The 24,260-nt window shown below is 50.9% G+C and overlaps 2 protein-coding genes and 1 long non-coding RNA gene across 4 annotated transcripts in view; 1 reads left to right on the top strand and 2 right to left on the bottom strand.

Annotated features, from left to right (window-relative positions):
• Nucleotides 1-3,841, bottom strand: part of Fchsd2 (FCH and double SH3 domains 2) — a 320,482-nt gene extending 316,641 nt beyond the window's left edge. Inside the window, exon 1 of the mRNA XM_087558787.1 lies at nt 3,391-3,841. The gene's annotated coding sequence lies outside the window, so the exon portion shown is untranslated. The remainder of the gene's footprint in view (nt 1-3,390) is intronic.
• Nucleotides 286-15,594, top strand: P2ry2 (purinergic receptor P2Y2). Of its 2 annotated transcripts, none has more exon segments than NM_017255.2 (3): nt 286-554; nt 8,283-8,473; nt 12,904-15,594. In NM_017255.2, a coding segment is annotated over 1 exon segment (1,125 nt). In that variant the 5' UTR covers nt 286-554; nt 8,283-8,473; nt 12,904-12,907; the 3' UTR covers nt 14,033-15,594.
• On the bottom strand, nt 14,760-20,700 carry LOC148007769 (uncharacterized). Its single transcript, XR_015652248.1, has 2 exons — nt 17,224-20,700; nt 14,760-17,093 (listed from the first exon to the last, which is right to left on the bottom strand). It is a non-coding gene; the product is annotated as an uncharacterized LOC148007769 (long non-coding RNA).
• Between the last annotated feature and the right edge of the window lie 3,560 nt (nt 20,701-24,260).

Genomic DNA, 24,260 nt, shown 5'->3' with positions numbered 1-24,260 from the left:
GGCCTCTGCTCAGCCAGGACGGTCGCCTTCCGCCTTTCCCTGCTCAACAGCCTGTTGCGGACACGCTGACCGGCGGCGACACTGACTGACCGCGTCTCCAAGCGGGTGGCAGACTGGACGCATCTGTCTGGAAGGGTTGGGGGCGGCTCCGGTGTCTGCCCAGCGTCTGCCCCGCCCTCCTGCTCGCCGCCGGGCCATGGGGTGCGGAGCCAGGCGGGGTAGGGCGGGGACCGCGACGCTTCCAGGCACGTGGGACCCTGAGAGGCTCGGCATGGGACTCGGGCACCAGGAACCGCGGCGGCGGCGGCGCCTGGAGGGGACCAGTGCGGCGGGGAGATGACGGGGACCTAAAGAGGAACGAACACCGGGAGAGGCCGCCAAGTGCGGCCTGAGGACAGGCGCGCCTGTCGACTCAGCGCCAAACAGGGAGAGCCCATTACGTGACTCTGTCCCGAGGGCCTGGGCTCCCAGCCCTTGTACTGCGCAAAACTGGGCGGTGAGAGCCGGCTGCCGGCGCGCTGTTGAACTTTGTTTTCTCTAGAGCGTGGACCTCGGTGAGTGACACCCTGATGTGTTTACCAGCGTACTGGGGGAATCTGTGTGTTAGTGGACGAAGGCGCACACCCTTAGGGTATGAGTGACTGAATTTAAATTAGTTTGTGAGTACCCCTGGGGCTTAAGTCGGTGGGCTAAGAGACCTGGGAATCCTGGAGACTTTTGCGCTTGCACTCTTGCCTCACTCCTTAGAGTGAGGGTAGCCCACTCAGTGTCGGTAAAGTATGGCAGGCAGTGGCAGCTGTGGCGGGGGTGTGGGCTGGGGAGTGGGAGATGGGGAAGGGAGGTGGGTGTGGATGGCAAGTGCAGTTTCATACACGGACAGTTAAGACTTTAATCTGTCTGGAAACTTTTAACTGGCAGGTGGTGCTGTAGGAAGGGTCAGGCAGAAGAAACAGTGTCCGCCTCACTAGGGCTAAAGTAAGTGTGTGTGTGTGTGTGTGTGTGTGTGTGTGTGTGTGTGTGTGTGTGTGTTACTGATCTCCAGGAGCTAGACCCAAGTGTAGATCCTTCTGGGAACTAGCCTTTCCAGTTTGGAGATTTATAGGGCTAGGTGACTGCTGTTCTCAGAATGGCATCCCCAGAGTCCCTGGGTCAGCAGCCTTGTTTTGGATCAAGTTTGGAATAGTGGCTTTTGAAGATCAGGCTGGGCCCGCAGGGAAGTGTTGGGTTATCTGTGGATGTGAGTGGGAAGAAGGAGATTCTCTGAACAGCCAGCCTCTACAAGGCTGCCAGTGTGGGTCCTGCCTTTCTTCTCCTCCATGCTTTGGATACTCTTGGGTTTTGAGGAAATGGGCAGGTTGGCGTAGTGAGTAATCCTCAGAAATGGCTGCCTAGACGCAGAGTGAGGTTGTGGCCTTTCTGGGATCCCTCTTGCCCAGGAACCAGGAACCCCAGGAACCAGGTGAGCGTGTGAGGATGTCACCAAGGCCTCATGGGTGACACCAGGAGTTCTTTAATTTCCTGGCTGTAATCTTTCTTTTTAATTACTAGCTTATGCTACTGTTGGAATGTTGTTGAATTGTTACTTGTTACAGTTTATTATCCTCCTAAAAGGCCCCACGAGAAAGGAACTATCTATCACCTTTATTTTGTAGATCAGAAAGTAGAGGCTTGGAGGATGTCTTGTCTAAGGTCACACAGCCACATAAAACCTGGGCCTTCTGCTTCCCTGCCCCAGCTGAAGCCTCCCTGCCCAGGGTCAAAGCTTCAGGTTGAGGCTATACCACCTATTTCTAGGCTGAGGGGCATTTGAATACTACACTGTCTCACTCTATGTCCTAGAAGTCACTCCATGGACCAGGCTGACCCCCAGTTCACAGAGATCTGCCCATAGCCTAACTCTGGAGCTCTGGGATTAAAGGCAAGCACCACCATACCTGGCTGCTCCCAGGCCTTTCTTGTGCCTAATTGCCCAGCTGTTTACAGGAGAACCACCATTATCCCCAGGTCTGCTCATGGGACCAGGAAGACCTTGCTGACCTGTTGAATATGAAGTACCCCCCAATGCATCTCTTCTACCTCCTAACTGCCTATCTCAGGTCTGCCTGTGCACCCTTTAACCCGTACTTTCCTCCTGAGATGCCTTTGGGTGCCTAAGCCATCAGAAGAACCTAACAGGAAGAACAGGGATGTGAAACCCTCCTTCAATCTCTAGAGAAGCTGGTTGGTTGTGTTATGAAGCCAGGCCATGTCTTTCTCTCTGTGTCTTTATCATCCAGCACAGATGGGGCACATAGCAGGAGACAGGGAGTGGTTGGGAAATGAGCGACCAGGTTCTGTGTATTCAGGAGAAAGGCCTTGATTCATGAAGAGCCACCATAGTAGGTCCCCCTGCCCCAAGACAGGGTCTTATATAGCCTAGGCTGGCCTTGAACTCAGTCTGTAGAATGATCTTAAACTCCGAATCCTCCTGCCTCCACCTCTTGAATGCTGAGCTCATAGGAATGCACTCATTATATTTGGTGCTGGCAATCACGGCAAGGGCTTCCTACATTCTAGGTAAACATCCTACCAACTGAGCTACACCCTAGTCCTTCCACCTCAAGAGAGAGTAAGTTCCTCTATTGCCCTGTCACCCAGACCCTAAAGCATACATCAATCTTGATAAAGAATTCTTTGATTCTTTGATGCAGAGAGTGACATCCTGGACCCTATTGACCCCTGGTCCAACTGGATCCTCCATTTTGGTGTCCTACCCCTACCACTAAAAAGAGAGGCCTGAGCACCAGGCCTCCCTCTGGCTTGTGTGGATACAATTCCCTGAAGACTCCCTGGCCTCCAGTTCCCTTTGTAAGAGAGACTCTGGCCAAGCCTGTGCTTGGGGTTGGGAAAGATGCTGACAGGGAGTCCTGAAGCAAAATGCTAGTTCTTTGGCCTGTTTCACTATAAGTACAGTGGTCCCCTACCCTCCAAACTCCCTGGCGCTAACCACTTTCCATGTCGTACCATCTTTGTAAACTCTGAGAATGCCTTCCCTTTTCAATCTGGAGAATAAGGTCTCTCAGTTTGGTATTTGAGCCCTTTCTAATGAATTCCTTGGCCCCCACACATTCCATGCCACGTAACCCTCCCTCCAAGCCAGCCACTCATGACCTACTGGCACTTCCTCAACAGCCTGTCCCCTCGCCCACTGAGTCTTAGCTTGGGCTTCCTCCCTTCTCATCTCTGTCTTCTTCACAGCCCCAAGTTATCTACCAAGTTATTTCCCCAGCTCCTTGGGGAAAGCTTCCGCTGACTACCTCCCCAAGACACAAGTTGTGCTGACTCTGTGACCCCTGAGTTCCTAGTCCCTTGGTTCCTTTGGATATGGTTGGATCTCCCCAAATGACTTACCCATTCCTGGGTCTTTCCCCAAAGCTTGGCTGGGCACTCCTCGGGGCCTGGAAGAGTTCGCCCTCTGAAGCCAGCCTTGTAGAGGTATTGGCAGGTGTTTGCCAGAGCTTTGTGCCTCTTAGGATTGTGAGTTATGGTTGTGTTACTATGAGCACAAACTCCCAGGGTTCAGAGAATCTCAGCGGAAGGCTTTTTGGAGCCACAAGAAACAACTTTGGACGAAGCACCCACTTCAGCAGGCAAACTGCAGGAACAGCAAACTGAAGGGATTCAGGCACTCCTGGGATTAGCCTCTGAGAGCCGCTGGCCTGGGAATGTTCCAAAAGTGTTCCGAGGAGACAGTTCCTGTCCTATAGCCTCCTGTGCATCCTGTGATGTATACCTAGATTCTCCCATCTCATAAGCTGGATGCTTCCTGCTCCTTCCCAGACATGACCACAGCTTGGACCACAGCCTCTGCCTCTCTGCAGAGCCAGACACTGTGATGAATTCACTAGAATTCACTGTGTCTGTGTCACAATGGGAAGATACTGCCTGCAAGTCAGGACTGTACACATCTTGCGCCCCACAGGCCCCGCCCCCATCACTCCCAGGCCTTATTCATTCTCAGTGAACTGCCCTGTGTGACTGTGTGACTCTTCCAGTGTGACCAGTAGGAACTTACACTCAGAGATGGGATCTGACTAGACCCAGACTGCACGGCATTACAGGCTCTGGGTTGGATCCTGAACCCAGGGTCTCACTGGAGGCGTGCAGGTGTGATTGTCTGGAGTGGAGTCCAGGACCTCGTGGTTCCAAGTCCATTCAGCCCTTCTCTGAAGTCCTGCTGCACTCTGCTGTGCTGGGCCACTTAGCGTCAGTGGTTTGGAGTCCTGCCCTGGTTAGGTAGTCCCTTTCTCCTTAGGACTCTCAGATTTGGAGCACTTGGTGCTCTCTCAGCCTCAGTGAGGGCTCCCACAGCTGATATCTTGGGAGGTTAAGGGAATGGGCTGAAGAGCACAGGTACCGTCTAGAAGAGAGAACACATACACGCACACACACACATACACACACTTACACACACTCACACTCACACTTATACACACATATACATACATTCACACATATACATACATTCACACACACACATTCACACACACACTCACACTTATACACACATATACATACATTCACACATATACATACATTCACACACACATTCACACACACAGTCACACTTATACACACATATACATACATTCACACACACTTACACACACTCACACACACTCACACACACACTCACACACACACCATCTGATACTATGAGAGGTCACCCCTGAACTGTGTCCCCAGACTAGGCCCTGTGCTCAGTGCTCATGATGTAATTAATATACCAGGCACAGCTGAGGGAAGTGCTGTCCTCCAGCCCCTGCTCGGCCACAGGGGTGCTTAGTGGCTCAGGCCACCTTGCCCAGGTTTGTGCTTACTCATCCCTCCACCCACCTACTCATCTTTTAACCACAAGTCAGGTGATCTTTTCTTCAGAAACCTTTCCCGACCACCAGGGCCTCCTTTCCCAGCAGGGCCTCTGGGCTTCCTTCAAGCCTGGCACCCCAACTGTCACTGTTTCTGGGTGTGCCTCCCTGACCTTGACAGTGAACTTCTTGAGATTAGGAAAGAATGTAACTTAGAGTCACCAGGTAATCTGCACAGGGGCAACCCTGGGGACAGAGGGGAATGCAGAGGACTCTGGGGACCCCTACCCTTTTCCCCCAGCCCCAACCCCGTCCCCTATACCCACCTCCATCCCACCCCTACCCCCACCCGCCAGGATGGGACTGGGAATGTGATCTTAGGTCAGTCTGGCTGTACCCTTGCCACTGTAACCTCATCTATAATTCCTGCAGTACTTGTCCGCTCCTCTTTAGGGGTACCCCGTCCCTCCTGTCTCTGCCCTACACAGCAGCCTCCTCTCTCATTATTCTGTAATGCGAGTGTGACTGTTTTTATTGAACTATCTCAACAGTTCACAAGCAAGTTCTGTTTCATTAGGAGGAGACTGACCCGTGGGCTATGGGGTTGATAGCCCTGTCCAACCAACAGCTGAGAAGGGCAGAACAGATTCCCTGCTCGCCCTGTGCTCTCTCCTGCCTCTTGATGCTGTTTTAAGTCCAGGTCCTCAGTTCCCTTCCCAAAAATCTCTCCCTGACAAAGGTAGGTGGGTTGCAGGGGTCTCCGGGGTGTGAGAGAACACTCTCCCCTGCCAGGCTGGACAGGGTCCACCAGCCTAGCAGGTGGCACATTCCAGAGCCACCCTAGCAGAGGAGCTGGAATGCTGTCTAACCACCCAGGAAATTCCGCTGCCAGCCTAGGAGCAGCCGCTTCCTCCTCTTGGCTTTAGACTCACTAACCTGGGACTCGTGAGAAAGAAGCAGGGAGTCGAGCAGGGGAAGGGGCTGTACCTGCTGGGCTTGGCTCTGCGTTTGACTCTCTGGGAATCTTGAGTGAGACCTTGAGCCTCCTAATTTGTGGTCTTTGTTTTTTAACCTGAGGAATGGGTACATCTTGGCTTCATCACAGTTGGGAAGTCCTGAAGAGGGACCTCTCTGCTGGAGATGGAGCAAAGAGCCAGAGCTTGGGAGTTTGGAGTCCAAGATGAATGGGCAGGGGGCTCCCTGGGGATGGACGGGACTTGGGCCTTGCAGGGTAGGAAGTAGCCCTCAGGGGCACAGCAGAATTCTGTTATTTGCTACTTTTGTGGCCCTGGAAGGTTTCTTCAGCCTGTGGGTACCTCCAGATTAAATATGAGGAGGTTTATGAAGCCACCTAACAAATGGTCACAGAGAACGCTCAGCTCTCGAGTGGAGACAGGTGGTAGACGATGAAGGAAGCCGTCACTGAATGAGATGGAACAATTCGACTGCTTCAGTTGAACTGAGACAGAAGGGTGAGGGAGAAGCTGACGATGGCAGGTCTTCTAGGGTGGCAGGAACCAGTTCAGCTAGGACCTTGAGGCAAAGCTGAGGATCTTGGATGTTAACCTGACAGTACCAGGGAGCTATGGAGGGTCATGTGATCAAAGATGGGTATCAAGAAGACAGTGTGACTGAAGAGTGAAGGTTGGAAAGGCAGGGCAGAGGGAGGCGAGGACTGTGCAAAGAGGGTGGTGAGTGGTTCAGAGGGAAAGGTTAGCCCTGTGTCTGCATCAGGCAAAGGGATAGGGAAAGGTTAGCCCTGTGTCTGCGTCAGGCAAAGGGCATAAAGGCACCTCTAAGGAGCTGCACTGGTTGAACAGGTAGGACTTGGTGAGTGGTAGACATCTGATGGGGTGGAAAGTTGACTTGGCAACCTAGAGGGATGGTGGAGGCCCTTTGGGAAAGTGTCATGTTCTGCCTCAGCTGGTTGGTTAGGCACCTCCTGAGGACAGACCTCAGGGAATATACCTGGGTGGGGCAAGGTGAAAAATGGAGCTCCATCTTACCACCAAGACCTTGAGCAGACAGCCAGATAGCAACCCACGCTCTGGACCATGTTAGCCGAAGATGCCAGGGCTGGGTGAAGATGCCAGGGCTGGGTGCATCAAATAGTCAGTGGCCGGAAGCACTTCCCAGACCCACTCTTGGTCCTCTTCCTGCAGCCACCCATCTCCTCCATCTCTCCTATGGTTATGCTGTACCTTGAGCTCCACTCCCTGACTGTGAGACAGTAAACAGAGGGGGGAAAGATATTCATGGGGCCAGAAGCATAACTCGGTGGTATAGCACTAACCTGTCATGCTTCAAGCCCTTGCTCCAAAACAACCAAAGTGTGTGTGTGTGTGTGTGTGTGTGTGTGTGTGTATGTGTCTGTCTGTGTGTCTGTCTGTGTGTCTGTCTGTCTGACTGTCTCAGTTAGTAATGCTTTCTTAGCATACTTGAAGCCCTGGTTATCTTCCCCAGCACCACACAAACAGGTTGCGGTGGTGCACGTCTACAGTCCCAGCACTTGGGAGGTAAGGGTAGAAGAATCAGAAAGTCAAGTTCATCCAGCTATATGGTGAGATCAGTCTGAGATGTATAGCTGAAATGTATAGCTCTCTGTCAAAAAGAAAAAAAAATTATTCAGGAAACTTCTGGTAGGTACGAGGACCTGTCCACACAGAGGGTTCCTTCTACTGAGCAACTCTCCTCTCTCTAGAAAATGTCAAATGCCCTGTGCCTGCTGAATGCGAGGGGCTCCCAGCTCAGCTCCACCCTTGAGTTTCTTCCTCCATCAAATGGGAATTCAGCAGATGTAGCTTCCAGAGGCTGTACCAGGCCCCTTCTAGACCATGTCGATATGCGATATGCTCACTGCATGTACACAGGAGTGTGAAAATGTGTGCTCTAGGTGTCCATGTGCAAATTTGTACCTGTGTGTATTCATCTATGGTGTGTGTGTGTATAACACCTGTGGAGGAATATCTAAATGTGGAGTGAAGAGGCGGGGACTCTAGTTAGACACCTATCCTAGACAAAGAAGGTATGTTAGCATTCACATGCAGTATATACTGGGCTAAGAGGGTATTGACTGTTTCCTGCTATGTGACTAAAGTGCAGGACCAGGACCAAGGGAAGGAACACTAAGTCTTGGCTCAGCACTGCAAGATACCAGGGGAGACCTTCCACAATGCCTCCTTCCTGTGAAAGGGGGTGCCAGAGAGGAAGGCTGTGAACGGCCCGTTCCTGGAACATATGAGCTAGCAGGGATATAGCAGGGTGTGTGGACGTGCAGAGGGCACTTGGACCAGGCAAGAACACTGGGTCTCCTCTTGGCTTCTTTGGGGCCACAGTTTCAGAAGAGGAGGCAATCCGTAGGAGAAGAGAGAGAAACCATGGCTTGGTTGACAGAGTCTGACCCACATTTCCTTCTTCATCTCTGGGTGTCTGCAGGAGCCCTCCAGGCAGCTGCTTGCCTTGAAAAATGCTGGAGGCTGGGCGGGGGCCCAGGCCCGGGAACCTGTTCTTCCTGTTTCCTGCCTCAGTCCCAGTAGCTGGTCCAGGCCTGTGCACATGCGAGTGAAGAACTGGAACGGACGCTGAGCATCCTCGTCACACCAAGAGCAGGAGCTGATCGGGTCCAGGTGCGTGAGGCGGGTCCATTGGCTGGGAGGCTGAGCATCTTGTATGTGTGTGCACTGAATTCTGCTTACATCAGTGGGACCCGACGCAGGGACCCTGCTCTTATCCTTTCTTCTTTATCTGTTGAATTCGGGCTCTGGAGCCACAGAGCCCTTGGTGTCAAGCCTAGTGTTTCCAATTCCTTCCAGTATAACCAAAACCAATAATGTGTGTAGATACTTACCAGAATTGAGCTCTGCCTTGTAGGAGCTGCTCAGACCTAATCTGATCCCTACTGAACCGGAAGGGTAGCGGAGGGGGCTGCAGGATCTGAAACTGATGAGAGTGAGCCAAAGATGAGCTGAGGAAGGTATGGGGTTGCCTCAGCCTGCTAACCAGTCCCTAGAATGCATTCCCAGACTGTTACGATGGCTCCAGAAGGGCAGAGCAAGGTCTTCCGGGTCCTGACAGGGTTGAACAAGAGATGGTGTAAGGATCCCTCTGGGACAGGAGAAAGGTTTGGGTGGGCTGGGGCCCACGACTCTTGTGCTCAGTTCCTCTGGGTTCCCACAGGGAGCATCATTTACCCATCCATCCATTCATCCTTTCTTTCTCAGAACAGCTGCTTGCAGGTTGGGCTGCTTACTGGGGCAATCGGTACAGAGATGATCATCTCGTGGATTGAGCCCTCAAAGAAATATGTTGAAGAGGGAATAGAAGGGCAGATTACCACAAGGCTTGAGGGACTGGAGAACTAAGAAAGTTTCAGTGATTGAGCCTTGAGAAATGGGTGAAATGCGTCTGTGAAGGATCGTTCTGGAAAGGTTTTCGGGATAGTACATACAGCCTTAGCAAAGATAATGAGGCCTGGACGGGCTGGTTTGCTTCTCCATTAAACTGGGAGATCTTGGGACACAGCCAGCAAGAACTGGGCATAGCAGAGCCAGCCAGTGTGAGGGGACCAGCGACGGAGTCAGACGGAGCAGTCTCCATGGTGCCGAGATCACTAATTGGTGCTAAGGGAGAGTACTGGGGCTATCAAGACAGGCTTTACAGCCTAGTTGGCCCAGGGAAGGAGAGGACTGGCAGTGACAATCTGGAACAGGGCCATTATGATTGAGTTCCCAGCTGGCTTGGAGGGCAGAGGCCAGGATGTCTTAAAACAGGTGGAAAGGGAAGCTCCTTGGTTCTGGGGAAAGGAAGTTCCACCCTGCCCTTCAATGTCAGAGATTCCATGGGCAAGGAACAGCTGGGAACTAGTGACGTTGACTAGTGACCAGCTAGAGAGCCGGTCAGGTGGAGAGCAGTAATGGGGGACAGGAATGGAGCAGCCATGCAGTAATGGGGTTCAGGGATTAGGAGAAGCTGCTCCCTTTCTCCAGTGGTGCAGAGGGAGATTTAGTACTGCCGTTCTCCAAGGCAGAGATTTGACCCCTGAGATGGAGGAGGGCTTCTCAGCTGGGACCCTCATGTTCAGTCTGCTGTGCCCTTCAGTCCCTGTGCCTGCTCCCTCCCTGTAGCTGAGAGTGATGCTGTCATTGTCATTTTTGCTTTGCTTCCCTTTAGACAGAGAGAATATAAATTTATTATGAAAAAGTAAACAAAGAATTCCCTACGGTGCTTCCAAAGGAGGAATACTACAGTTTAAAAGACTTTTGTTGTGAACTTTATGATTTCTTGGGGCTGGAGAGATGGCTTAGCAGTTTTCTTGCAGAGAACCCAGGTTTGATTTCCCCTTTGGTGGTTCACAACCATTTGTAACTCCAGTTCCTGGGAACCAGATGCCTTCTTCAGCCTACATGACACAGCACATGTATGTCCAGACAAAAACCCACATGCTTACATTTTTAAATTTCCAAGCTGAAGAATGGCTCAGTGGTTAAGAGTAATTGCTGTTCTTGGGGAGGACCTAGCACCCATATGGTGGCTCACAACCAACCCTAATGCTAGTTCCAGGGGATCTACCAACATGCATTAAGATCTCTACACGCATGTATGTATGTAGGTACATACATGCACGCAAGACATCATACACATAAAATAAATAAATCAAAGGTTTTTAAATGTATTTTGAGGGTTGGGGATTTAGCTCAGTGGTAGAGCGCTTGCCTAGCAAGCACAAGGCCCTGGGTTCGGTCCCCAGCTCCGAAAAAAAGAAAAAAGAAAAAAAAAAAGGAAAAAAAAGATACTTAAATGTATTTTGAATCTGTCTAATAAAATAAGATTTAGCAACATAATCTTGCTCTCAGTAGCCATACCAAGTTATTAGCTCAGGAAAATGAAGGTAAAAGAAACTGATTATTTGCTACTCAGCACACAGTATTAGGTCATGTCTTGCCTTAGGCCCCTTTCTATAAAACGTTTCTACTCTAGCCCAAGAAGGCCTGTCATTTTCTTTTTCATGCACATACTTCATATCTGTGATATCCATCGCTTATTTATTTTGTGTATGTCTGTGGGGCACATGTGAAGGGCAGAGGACTACTTGGGAGACCCTCTCCTACCATATGGGTCTTTGCCTTGACCTCAGGTCATTAGTCTTGGCAGCAGGTGCCTTTACTGGCTGAGTCATTTCACCAGCCCCCCACTGTTCTGAGACAGTCTCTCTATGTAGCCAGGCTGGCTTCAAACTCCTTTTACTTCTGCCTCAGCCTCCTGAATGCTGCAATGGCAGGTTTGGGCCTCCTCACCTTGATCTGCAAGAGCTCTTAGTGGCCACAGGATGAATGCAGAGAAGGGGAGAGGTGGCCACCTGCTCTCCAGGCATCTGTTGTCTGCTGACTGGTCAGGCCCTGTGGATAGGGGCAAAGTACAAGGCACAAAGATGGCAGAAAGGCCTGGAAGAGCTAAACTTACTCCTCCAAAGAAACCTCTCTCTTTCCCTAATCCCACAGCAACCGCAGACTTCCCTGGGCTCTCCAGGAAGCTCACTGCCCCATCTTGTTGTCCCCTCTCAGAACAAGATTGCTGTTTGCAGATTTAGAAAGTACCAGAATACAGCAGTAACACTTCTAAAAAGTTGAGCCAGGCAGTGGTGGCACACATCTTTAATGCTAGAACTTGGGAGGCAGAGGCAGGTTGATCTCTGTGAGTTTGAGGCCTCTCTCTCCAGAGGGAGTTCCAGACAGGCAGGGCTACATGGAGAAACCCTACCTCAACAAAACAAAACAAAAAACAAAGCAATGCAAAAAAGTTGAACAAGGGCTAGGGAGATGTATTAGTGGTTCTGTTACCAGTAGTACCCACAGAGAGTACACCAGTTTCCCTAGGCTCAGTTCTGGTGACTCCCCTGACCTCTGCAGGCACAAGGTACACACTTGGTGCACAGATATAGACACAAGCAAAACGTTCATATACATAAAATAAAAGTTAAAAATATAAGAAGAAATTTGCACAAGAAACTGGATGATGTAAAAGGGAGACCCTTGCAAATTCTCCAGTGCCAGAGACTAGAGGATGAGTTTTAAAGCTGAGAGTTCATGAGGACTTGGGCATGCTGAATGCTCGGACCAGGGAAACTCAGTGGGCAGTGAGCACTGGGTTGCAGCAAAGGGTCAATCTTGATGCCACTTCCTATAATCGGAAATTATACCCCTCTGGAATCCCTAGATCTCTGTTCCAAGTCTCTGCATCCTCAGTCTTGGACTAACTGATCCATGGGTTTAGAGCAAGGGGGCGGGGTGGGGTCATCAGGTTCAAGGCAAATATTTTAGACTTTGAAGACCATGTGGTCTTGATCAGCTTTGCTCAACAGATGGGCGTGGCTGTGTTGCAATAGAGCTTCTCCTGCAAAAACAGGCTGGAGTCAGCCCTTAGACTATGGTTTGCTCACCCTGTTGTGAGGTTAGAATTATGTGATGTTGGTTTTCATGGATCTCACGAGTTTCTGGGGCTTTAGGAGATTCTGGGTGTGGGAGGGGGTCCAGGTCACATGACAATACAAGTCTTGATTTGGGCAGAGACAGAGGCAGGTGGATCACTGTGAGTTTGAGGCCAGTCTGGTCTACAGAATGAGTTCCAGGACAGCCGGGGCTACACACAGAGAAACCCCCCTGTCTTGGGAGAAAAAAAAAAGCCTTGATTTGGGTAAACAAGTTTTTATTGTTGTTGTTGTTGATGATGATGATGATGATGGTCTTTGGGTTGTTTGGGGTTTTTTGTTCTATTTGTTTGTTTTCCAGACAAGCTCTTACTTACTATGTAGCTCAGGCTGCCCAAGCAAACCTTCAACTCACAATTCTCCTACCTCTGCCTCCTAAGTGCTAGGATTATACATCTGGCTTAGGTGAATCTTTAGTGTGTGTTGATGGAGTTTGAACCCAGGGCCTCCTGCATGCCAAGCAAGCGTTCTATCACCAAGCTATACCTCTAGCCTTAAGCAAATCTTAACGAGCCCGGTCCCTGTTTGAGCCCAGTCATGATGGCTTTCTTTTCACACCTCCCTTTCCTGCAGGGCAATGGCAGCAGGCCTGGACTCCTGGAATAGTACCATCAATGGCACCTGGGAGGGGGACGAACTGGGTTACAAATGTCGCTTCAACGAGGACTTCAAGTATGTGCTGCTGCCCGTGTCCTATGGCGTGGTGTGCGTGCTCGGGCTGTGCCTGAACGTCGTGGCCCTCTACATCTTCCTGTGCCGCCTCAAGACCTGGAACGCCTCCACCACCTACATGTTTCACCTGGCAGTTTCTGACTCTCTCTACGCAGCCTCCCTGCCGCTGCTGGTTTATTACTACGCCCAGGGTGACCACTGGCCATTTAGCACAGTGCTCTGCAAGCTGGTGCGTTTCCTTTTCTACACTAACCTCTACTGCAGCATCCTCTTCCTCACCTGCATCAGCGTGCACCGGTGCCTGGGGGTCCTGCGCCCTCTGCACTCCCTGAGCTGGGGCCATGCCCGCTATGCCCGCCGAGTGGCTGCGGTTGTGTGGGTGCTAGTGCTGGCCTGCCAGGCACCCGTGCTCTACTTTGTCACCACCAGCGTGAGAGGGACCCGAATCACCTGCCACGACACCTCGGCCCGAGAGCTCTTTAGCCATTTTGTGGCTTACAGCTCTGTCATGCTGGGTCTGCTTTTTGCTGTGCCCTTTTCCATCATCCTGGTCTGTTACGTGCTCATGGCCCGACGGCTGCTCAAACCGGCTTATGGGACCACAGGTCTGCCTCGGGCCAAGCGCAAGTCTGTGCGCACCATCGCCTTAGTACTGGCCGTCTTCGCCCTCTGCTTCCTGCCTTTCCACGTCACCCGCACCCTCTATTACTCCTTCCGATCACTTGACCTCAGTTGCCACACCCTCAACGCCATCAACATGGCGTATAAGATCACCCGGCCACTGGCCAGCGCCAACAGTTGCCTTGACCCTGTGCTCTACTTCCTGGCAGGGCAGAGACTGGTCCGCTTTGCCCGAGATGCCAAGCCCGCCACAGAGCCTACACCCAGCCCACAGGCTCGTCGCAAGCTGGGGCTGCACAGGCCTAACAGAACTGACACTGTGAGGAAAGATTTGTCGATCAGCAGTGATGACTCAAGAAGGACAGAGTCCACACCAGCTGGAAGTGAGACTAAGGACATTCGTCTATAGCAGCTCAGTCAGGTGTCAATTCATGTAGGGGAGAGCTGTAGGGGACCAAAGCTTGTTCAAAGGGGCTGATATCCTCTGATATGATATCAACGGCTCTCATTTGGCAGGGACTCAGGATACTCATCCTGTGGTCCCAAGAGTGACAGGACCCCAAAGTCCCCAATCATTTGTATGTGTGAGTTGGGGAATCGTATCTAAGGCAACGCCACCTGACTCCCATGCAAACAGCTGCCATTCCTGCCAAGGTACCTAGGCCGAGCTTCAGCCTCTTAAATCCAAGGGAGAAGCAGGCCCAGGGAGAACACAGCAGAGTCCAGACTAGCTACCTGGATTAGAAGTAGAATCGCGGGGTTGGGGATTTAGCTCAGCGGTAGAGCGCCCTGGGTTCAGTCCCCAGCTCCGGAAAAAAAAGAAAAAAAAAAGATTCTAATCTAACTTTAGGGGTTGGGAATTTAGCTCAGCGGTAGAGCGATTGCCTAGCAAGCGCAAGGCCCTGGGTTCGATCCCCAGCTCCGGAAAAAAAAAAAAAAAAAAAGAAAAGAGAAGTAGAATCGCAAGGTGACTGGAGGGCTTTTGTTCCCATGGTGATGTAGGATGTACCTGGGCACTAGACTCAGCTCAGAGGAGGACACTCAGGCCAAGAGACAAGAATCTGAGAGCTATTGTCAGGACCATCTGGAGACTCCCCTGGGCTAGCAGCAGGTGGAAACCGTAACTTTTATGAGAGGCTGTGCCACCCATTGGGCTGTGCTCTGGGGCACGGCCTAGTAAGCTAGCACCACCCACACGAAGGCCTGTTATCTCTGCCATCTGCCTTCCTTCAGTAGTAGGAAGGTTCGGATCAGGGATCCCTCCTCAGACCCCCCAGGTCAATCCTGCTTTTAAGGATGGTACCATACCAGGCACGGAGAAGACTCAAATAGGGTTCTAGTTCTTGGGGTCCCCAGTTGACAAAACTTCACGTAAGCTCGTAAACATCGAACCATTTAACTGAACTGGGGTGGGGAGGGGTTTTTTATTTATAACACTGCCAACCCTTGTGGTACAAGCAATCCCACTGTGGCCAATCCTATTTCAATTTTAAATTACTAACACAATGGCAAGCCCATTGCAAAATTCCTGAAAATCAACAACTGGTTCTCCCCTCCCCAACCCCCGGGCTGAGGGCAGTGTGGCTGATTAGGCAAGATCTGGGGTAACCAAAGGCGGCCTTTGAATTTGCCACGTAGCTGAGGCTGGCCTTGAACTCCTTACCCTCTTGCCTCTATAGAGAAAGTGCTGGGATTGCAGGCAGATGACACACCTGTCCAACAACTGGTTCATAAAGGCAGATGCAGGGTACTTCACACACACTGGGCTGGGCAGCTGGGACTGCCAGGGAGAGGTCCTTAGCATACATGAAAGTGGACAGGGACAGCTCTGGGGTTTAGGCAGGAATAGACAAAGGTGACAAGCCTCACGACCTCAGGGACAGGAGGTCCCTGTGAGGGCCCTGCCTACCTCCTGTATCTCCCCTCTCCCCTGTCAGCCATTAAAGATGAGGCATCCTCAGTTGCCCTCTGTGCATTTTGTTGCTTTGATTTGGGGTCTTGAGATGTGGCTCAGAATGACTTAGAATTCCTGGGCTCAAAGGATTCATCACAGCTCCCCCAAGTTGCCGGCTTGTGAGCACAGTCTCTTTATTACAGCTTACCTCCAGGGCAACCACCAATGACAAGGAGCCATCAGAGGCCACAACCCAACTAATTATTCTGTAGTGTGTAATTTAGAGTCATCCTCCAGAAGAGCATGAGATGCTTACTCAGCACATTCTATGTTCCTACTATACAGTTAATGTACCTGGAGTCCCTCTGAGCTTTGGTAACTTCCACCTGTAGAGTGTTCTTGCAGGCTTTCTAACCCTGCACAGGCAGGGCTGCACAGACAGCTCACGGACAAACCCTTCCTACAGATAAGCTCTGTGCTGTGCTGAGACCTGGAGGCAGAGATGCACAATGTGACTTGGAGGGACCTTCTGTATTCATCTGCAGTAGGGAATAGGGCTGTTCTCACCGGGGACCTGAGCCACCCTTGTTTCCACCCACCCGCCATAGCTGCTCTAGAAACTCAGCATCCCCGTGGATGGAGGCCACACTGTGGCTTGCTCCCAGCAACCTTCTTTAACCACTCCATGTAGATTTCAGAGAACACGGGACCTAGGAACACTTCTCACCACCTAGCTCTGTGGCAGCCATGGGTAGTGATGCTTCCTAGGGAACCGGGGACAGGCCTATGGTCCCACCTCCAGGAGCCAATCAGACTGCCTGTTCCCGTGGTGACCAGCATCCAGGGCACTTGCCTGGCGGGTAAGAGTCTTGACCCTTCTGCCTGGTGCTATTTTCAGCCCAAGTAAGACCAAGATTTTCCACCAACCCTGGACCATTGTCCAGCAATGACGTAAGGTGACCTGCCTATGCTCAAAATATCTCCTCTTACCCTCTGGACCTCCCTGCCCACCCCACACACCCTCCCTCACACCATGTCCCAGGGCTACTGGGTCCTGAAGGCCACTGTGAAAGGGCACAGGAGTCACACAGCCACTACACAGGGCCCCAAGGGTTGTCCAGCCCAGCTGCAGACTCAAGGCCAAGAGGAGTGAGGCCATGGCCAAGGTCAGTGTGGTTCATGGGCATGAGCCAGGGGCCTGGACTGCTCCTGCTTCTGTGCCACCCCCTCCAGCATAGGTCAGTGACATCAAGAGTGTCCTGTGCTCCCTGAACAGCCCGGATCCTCCCCCCAGAGCTAGGGAATTGTGATCAAGGACTTAACCCAGGGGAACCAGACTCAGGCAGGTTGGACAAACTGGGTAAATGCTTACTGGTCTCCACAGCTGCTGTTCTCAGTGACCACCAAGTAACCAGGAGTGGCCCTCCTGTCCCCTAGGCCCTGTGTCCCACGAATCTGCATGCAGTGGTTCAAAGAAAGCTTCCTGGGAGCCAGCTACAGTGTGGTACCTATCTGTGTAGGTGCCTGGATGGAAGGGAGGGTCTATAGAGGACACTGATTCCCTTGTCCGCCAAGACTGAGAAGATTCTTTTTTTTTTTTTTTTTTTTTTTTTTGGTTCTTTTTTTTCCGGAGCTGGGGACCGAACCCAGGGCCTTGCGCTTCCTAGGTAAGCGCTCTACCACTGAGCTAAATCCCCAGCCCCGACTGAGAAGATTCTTGACAATATGTCCATGCCGACTTGCTCCAGTCTTGGTACATGTCGGGCCTCCATGTCAGTCCCATCTACACTCATCAGGTAGATTTGGGCTTACGTCTTTAGAATGGGTCAGAGAGGCCACAGTACTCGGTACTGGCCTATGTCTCCCACATGATTTAGTTGCCCTTCACACCCAGACTGTGCGTTAGACATCATTAGTGCTACTTAAGCACCAGCAGCTGCTGTGGGAGGAAGGTTTGGTCCAGGTAGGCTGCAGGTAACACAGTCAAGGCTGTGTCAAGGAAAAGTTCCTATCTCCAAAGGTCCCCAGTGATTCTCTAGCATCCTGCCCTGCCACAGGGCAGGAGGCTCTGTCAGTGCTCTTCCCTATGATTCAGACCCAGACAGTCAGTGTAGTGGGGGGAGAGGGGCAGTCAACACAGAGATTTGTCTTGAAGATTGCACCTACTCTTCCAATGTAGTTCCTTGAGCACATGACTCCATCTCACTGCACCTCACTTTTCTCATCTCAGTGAGATACAGCCTCCCATGCAGGCATACGCATACACACACACGCACGCACGCACGCACGCACGCACGCACGCACGCACGCACGCACGCACGCACGCTTACTTAGTCCAGTGTCTGACACATAGAAAACTCTATGCACATGCTGCTAGGAGACAAGGAGATTAGCCCAGCCCTCCCAGAGCCTGGTCAGTAAGTGACTGGGACCCTGAGACCAACATCCCCAGCCCCCTAGGCTGCGGAAGAAAGGTTGCAGGTCTGTCCTAGGGAAACTATGGCCTCAGTTCTACCCTGCCTGGTAGCTCTGGGTGGTTCCTAGACGCACAGGCCTATGTGTGCTTCCAGACCCTTACCTGAAAATGGTGACAGAGGGAGATAGCAGATACTGAGTGGGAGAAGAGGAGGGGTAGAAAGATCCTACCCACCCTCAGAGCAGGCTTGCCTACCATCCGCTGACTGTGTGTGCCCGCCATGGTTGTCTATAGGCACGTCTCCATTCCATCAAGTGCCCCAAGAGTCAGGAGGAAAGCATTGCCCTAGAGGTGGGTCGTTGCAGGTAGTGAATGGACAGCTTTTGCTGTGTGGCCTGAGGTGCCCCACTTGCCCTTTCTGGGAGAGTCTGGAGGCATTGCTCCTGGGTTCTGGTTCTTCTGTCAAAACATCAAAGGTTCACACCATCGAGGCACACCAACTATTCTGTAAGAACTGCAAAGCCTACCAAGAGGTGAAGGACTCCACTGCTACCACACAGTGCTACACAGTACCACACAGCAGACTGCTTTTGTAGGTGAAGAGGGCAGGGTAGCCAGGCTCACTTGGCTGCAAGCTGAGCTGTCCTCAGGGGCAGAGAAAGAAGAATGGAGCCCAAGGGTCAAAATTCATCTCCCTTTGTCCCTGCTGGCAGGGCCCCAGCAAGCTGTTTCTGTTCTCTGGGCCTCAGTTTCCCCATACTTGACAACTGGCTCTGTCTAGTTTGTCTTTGTTCAGAAGGAGCTTTTTGGGTTTGTCCTGGTTTCTGCACCAGCCCATCTGGGTGTCCTGTTTCAGCTCTGTCCCAGCCAGGAACAATAAGCCAGTCACTTGTTGGACCAAACCCTGTCCCCAGGGTCTCCGCCCACTGTGTTGGACTATTGTCAGCAATGGAGTCAAAAAAGAACTTTCCACTCACAACACAATGATTCGCCTAGACTATTGTCCAGCAGTGACGTGGGGGATCTGCCTGTCTTAAAATATCCCCCATGCCCATCCTTGGGAGATCCCGACCCTGCTCCTCTCGTCCCTACTGACATAATTTCCTGGGGCTGCTGACTCCTCATGGCTAGCTACAAAATAGCACAAACATTTTTCCTTGTTTGGCTGTTTCAGAGGATTGCAGGCCCAGAGAAGGCTATGCCCTGTCCAAGGTCACACAGCTGTCAAAGAAGAGTCTACACGTATCTAAATCCGCAGAAGTCAGAGTGAAGCCTAGATAGGAGCCCACAGCTCTGTAGATGTTCCTTCTGTCTCAGACACCCTCGTTAGCTCTAGCTTGCCTTCAAGGGCCCCAGGCTGGAGGCTCCTATAAGACTAGGTGGTGAGGGAAAGAGGTAACGAGGCTGAATCTCTGGTTCTCATCTTTGAGCAAAGAGCTCTCAGCAAAGGCCTGAATTTCCAGGCTCATTTTACCAAGTGTGGCTATGAGGAGCTGACTGTTGTCCTCCCACAATCCATGTGCTGAAATTCTGCCTGTCGGATGTGACGTCACATGCCAGTGCAATTCCAGCACTAGAGAGGGGAGGCAGGAGGATCAGGAGTTCAAGGCCATCTTTGGTAACTTTAAGAGATCATTGAAAACCAGCTACATAAAACTCTGTCTCGAGCACTCAAGAAACTTCAATTATCAAAGTGCTGATTTGGGAGGGTGAGCCTTGGTGAGGTACCTTGGTCATGGAGGTACCTTCATAGGATGAAGACCTCATGAATGGAATTAGTGCCTATATCAGCCAGCTTTCCGTTACTGTAACAAAACACAGAAGATTATAAACTTATAAAGAGAAAAGGTTTACAACTCAGGGGAGGCTGAGACAGCATCTCATATAGCCCAGGATATGTGAATTCCTGACCCAATTTCCTGAGCGTTGGGATTACAGGCATCTATTCAGTCCCAGTAGGAAAGGTTTGCTCTGACTCACATTAGAAGGGTTTCCAGTTCATGATTGGTCTATTCTGTGCCTTGAGACCACAGGAGAAGCCTAAGTTTGATGACATTCCAACTTCAGTATGTTGTCCTCAGACCTCCTCATGAGCTCCCCACTCTGTGATTCTAAGAAATGTTAAAAGGAAGCCCTTCCCCCACTTCTGCCCGGAAAGCTCTCTCATCTCTTTGTATCATGTGAAAGTTCTACAGAAGTTCGTGTGTCGTAACTGGGGAAAACCCAGCCATGTGACCTCACGCCATCAGTCTCTGGACCTGTGAGAAATCATGGTCCACCATGGAAAAGTCACTGAGCTTGTGACACTTGTTATAGAATCTTCAAAAAAAGACAGTAGCGAGGGGGATGGAGAGCGGGTTCGGCTGTTAAAAACACTTGTTTCTCTTGCAGAGGACCCTAGTTTAGTTCCCAGCACCCATGTAATGGTCCACAGCCATCCCTAACTCCAGTTTCAGAGGGTCTGATCCCCTCTTCCGACCTCCATGGACACCAAGCACACATGTAGTGCACATACATACAGGCAAAATACTAAACATAAAATAATCTTTAAAAATAAAGACAGAGGGCTGGAGAGATGGCTCCGTGGTTAAGAGCATTGACTGTTCTTCCAGAGGTCCTGAGTTCATTTCCCAACAACCACATCGTGGCTCACAACCATCTGTAATGAGATCTGATGCCCTCTTCTGGTGTGTCTGAAGACAGCTACTGTGTACGCATATAAATAAAATAGATAAAATGTTTTTAAAAATAATAAAATAGAGACAGTAGCTTTGGTCGTGGTTGTGCGTTCAGAATTCAAAGGAAAGCTCTAGGGAAAAGGAGTGTCAGCTGAAAACACAGGACACAGGGATAGGGACAAGTATGTGCCCAGGCCACCATCGTCCCCACGAGGTGGGGGATGGGCAAGGGACTGGACTTCAGATTCAGGCTCTTCTCTGATAGGGAGGGCTAGTATTTATTTCTCTTCCAGGTTACTGGACCGCAAAGGTGCAGCCAGGCCTGAATGGCTGTGCCCTTCCCATCCAAGCTGCTGCTGGGAGATGTGTGGTTTCCCTCTCCTGTCCGTCTGTACACAGCACTCTTGGCCGGCTCTAACGCTCTGAGTCACTTTGGGAAACTGATAAAGTTCTTTGGAATTTGAGAGTTCAGTCCCTGCTTGAATTAATGCTCAGCCCTCTGCTTAGAGCGCAGCTCCTTCCCCACCCCTTTCTTCCTCTGGGCACCTCTCTCCTCAGGCCACTGGGCAGGGAGTGGGCAGAGACTGTCTGTGGCAGTGGCTCACAGACTGGGGCTCCAAACTGGCTGAAAGGTTCTTTTCAGTGACTTCCACTCAAGTGAAACCAGGATTCTTGGCTTCACTGCAGAAAAGAATTTCCAGGCTAGCAGAGTGGTTATGCTTGGTTGCTCACACCTCTGATTGAAAATTTAAAGTCCCAGCCCTGGAGAGGCAGAGGCAGGAGGATCTCTGTGAGTTCCAGGCCAACCAAGGCTACACAGTAAGCCTCAAGAAAACAAAACAGTAAAAACAAAAAGAAAGGAGTCTGTCACCAAGCCTGACAGCTGGCGTCTGTCACCAAGCCCGACAGCCGGAGTTTGTCAGACTCCTGGGACTCACATAATGGAAGGAGAGAACTGACTCACATGCTGTCCTCTGACCTCCACAAGCATGCCACAACATACACATGCACACACGCACACACACACACACACACACACACACACACACACACACACACACAGTAAGTGTAATTTTAGGAATTTAAAATGAAATAGAATTCAGAGTGAATGAATGTGAACCAGCATTTAGTTTTATTCAGAAGAACTGAGCACGCAATTAAGCCTTGGGGGCCAATAGAAAGCCAAATCTAGAGAGACGGCTCAGGGTGTAAAGGCTCCACTGCCATGTCAGACAGTCCGGGTTTGATCGAAAGACCTACATGGTAGGAAGGGAGAACTGACTCCCACAGTTGCCTTCTGACCTATACACACACAGCAAGTAGACAGACAGACAGACAGATGTTCAGGAAAAGGACATGACACACCCAAGTGTGACTATGATCGTCTCAAGAAAAGGTCAATTTGTCTTTAAAATCTCTCTCTCTCTCTCTCTTTCTCTCTCTCTCTCTCTCTCTCTCTCTCTCTCTCTCTCTCTCACACACACACACACACACACACACACAGAGACAGACAGTCAGACAGACAGAGTGGGGGAGCGCTGGGGCTGCAGCTCAATTGAAGGTTCTGTCATGTATAAAGCCAAGCGTTTGGTCTCCGGCATCACATAAAACCCAGCACCGTGGTACAAAGCTGTCATCTCAGCAGCATCAAGAGGCAGAGGCAGGGTGCTTAGAAATTCACTGCCAGCCTTGGCATCACAGTGAGTCTGGGGACCCCAGAACCTCTGCCGTAAGATAGGTTTTTTTTTTCCATTTAAAAAATGTAAAGAACCGGGGTTGGGGATTTAGCTCAGTGGTAGAGCGCTTGCCTAGGAAGCGCAAGGCCCTGGGTTCGGTCCCCAGCTCCAAAAAAAAAGAACCAAAAAAAAAAAAAAAATGTAAAGAACCATATAAACAATTTTGGTGACTTCTGAAGTTACACCTCAAAGGGTTGCCAAGAAATGAAAGTCAGACTATCGGGTGATCCTGAGGTACACGCATGCTGTTACAGCTGGTAGGGTAAAGTCCTATCAGGTCGAGTGGAAACTTCAGATGTTCTTTACATCTTGTTTGTGATATTCCCAGAAAATATCTGGGGAAGGAGAGCATGTACTCAGCCCTTAATCGTGGCTCATTGTGACTTTAACACTCTTATCTGAAAATATCTCTACATCTCCATTACAAAACAAAACAAAACAAAACAAAACAAAAACAAAAACAAAAAACCCTATTATCTCAGGGCTGGAGAGATGGCTCAGTGGTTAAGAGCACTGACTGCTCTTCCAGAGGCCCTGAGTTCCATTCCCAGCAACCACATGGTGGCTCACAGCCATCTGTAATGGGATCCGATGCCCTCTTCTGGTGTGTCTGAAGACAGCTACAGAGTACTCACATACATTAAATAAATAACTGAGTCTTTTTTTTTTAAATGTGCTGAGGGACCAGGTTGCCGTTGGGGGTAGAATAGCAATGAGAGAGGAGCAGATACCTAGAGATTGAAGGCACAGGTGGACAGCCATCTTGTGGGCATCAGAGTCTGACTTTAAACCCGGGAGCTGCCAGAGGTCAAACTAACACCAGGAGGTGGGACTGGGTACGTAGCCTCATTGGTGGAATGCTAGCCCCATGTGCATGAAGCCCTAGGTTCAACCACCAGCACATACAAAGAGGGTAGGTGTTGGGATGGGGGATAGTAACAATGGCTGTGGTGGCCTGAATACGCTTGGCCCAGGGAGTGGCACTATTAGGAGGTGTGGCCTTGTTGCAGTAGGTGCGGTCTTGTGGGAGGAAGTGTGTCCCCGTGGTGGTGGGCTTTGAGGTTTGCTCTAATGGTCAGGCTCCACCCAGTGTAGAAGAGACCCTTCTCCGGGATGCCTGAGGAAGAGAATCCTCCTATGTTGCCTGTGGATCAAGAGGTAGAGCTCTCAGCTTCTTCTCCAGTACCACGTCTGCCTGAGTGCTGCCACACTTCCCACCACAATGGTAACGGACTGAACCTATGACACTGTAAGCCAGTCCCAATTAAATGTTGTCCTTTATAAGCGTGGCTGTGGTCATGGTATCATTCCACAGCAACGAAACCCAAGACAACAGCACATACCTATGATCCCAGCACACAGAGCCAGAAGGGTCAGAAGTTCAAAGTCACCCTTGGCTGCACAAAGCATTAGAGCCCAGCCTGGAATATTGAGGCCATGTGCCCTGCTCCCCACGAGAGAAAGGTTCAGCCGATAGGGCACCTGCCATTGAAGCTGACAACCTGAGCTAGATCCCAGGGACCCATGGGAGGAGATGACAGATTCTGACTGTCCTCTGACTTACACACGCACGCACTGCACTCATAAATAAATAAATATAATAGTGATGATAGAGCTGGCAGAAGACAGGCTTGGGGGGGTGGCAGAAGAGATGAGAATGTGGACAGGATCTAGCTTTCTTCTCTCCTTTTCCTCCTCACTCCACACATTCCTCCAGCTTGCACTTCCTGTCCCCAGAATTCCTGGCAGCAAAGGGATGTGGGCGGAGGCAGTCGGAAGCCTAACTTCTACCCAGTTGTCAGTTCTTAGAGCTGTCTCTTGTTTCTCGGCTGGGCTTTGACGCTGCACTGCTGCCCCTTAGTGGTCAAGTCCTGCTGAGGCACAGGGAATGGAAAAGCGTCATCCACTGCGAC

Source organism: Rattus norvegicus, chromosome 1 (assembly GCF_021556685.1).
Source record: "Rattus norvegicus strain SHRSP/BbbUtx chromosome 1, alternate assembly SHRSP_T2T, whole genome shotgun sequence".
Classification (NCBI taxonomy): Eukaryota; Metazoa; Chordata; class Mammalia; order Rodentia; family Muridae; genus Rattus; species Rattus norvegicus.
The sequence above is the reverse complement of the archived record's forward strand: the minus strand, read 5'-3'. Positions and strand labels throughout refer to the sequence as shown.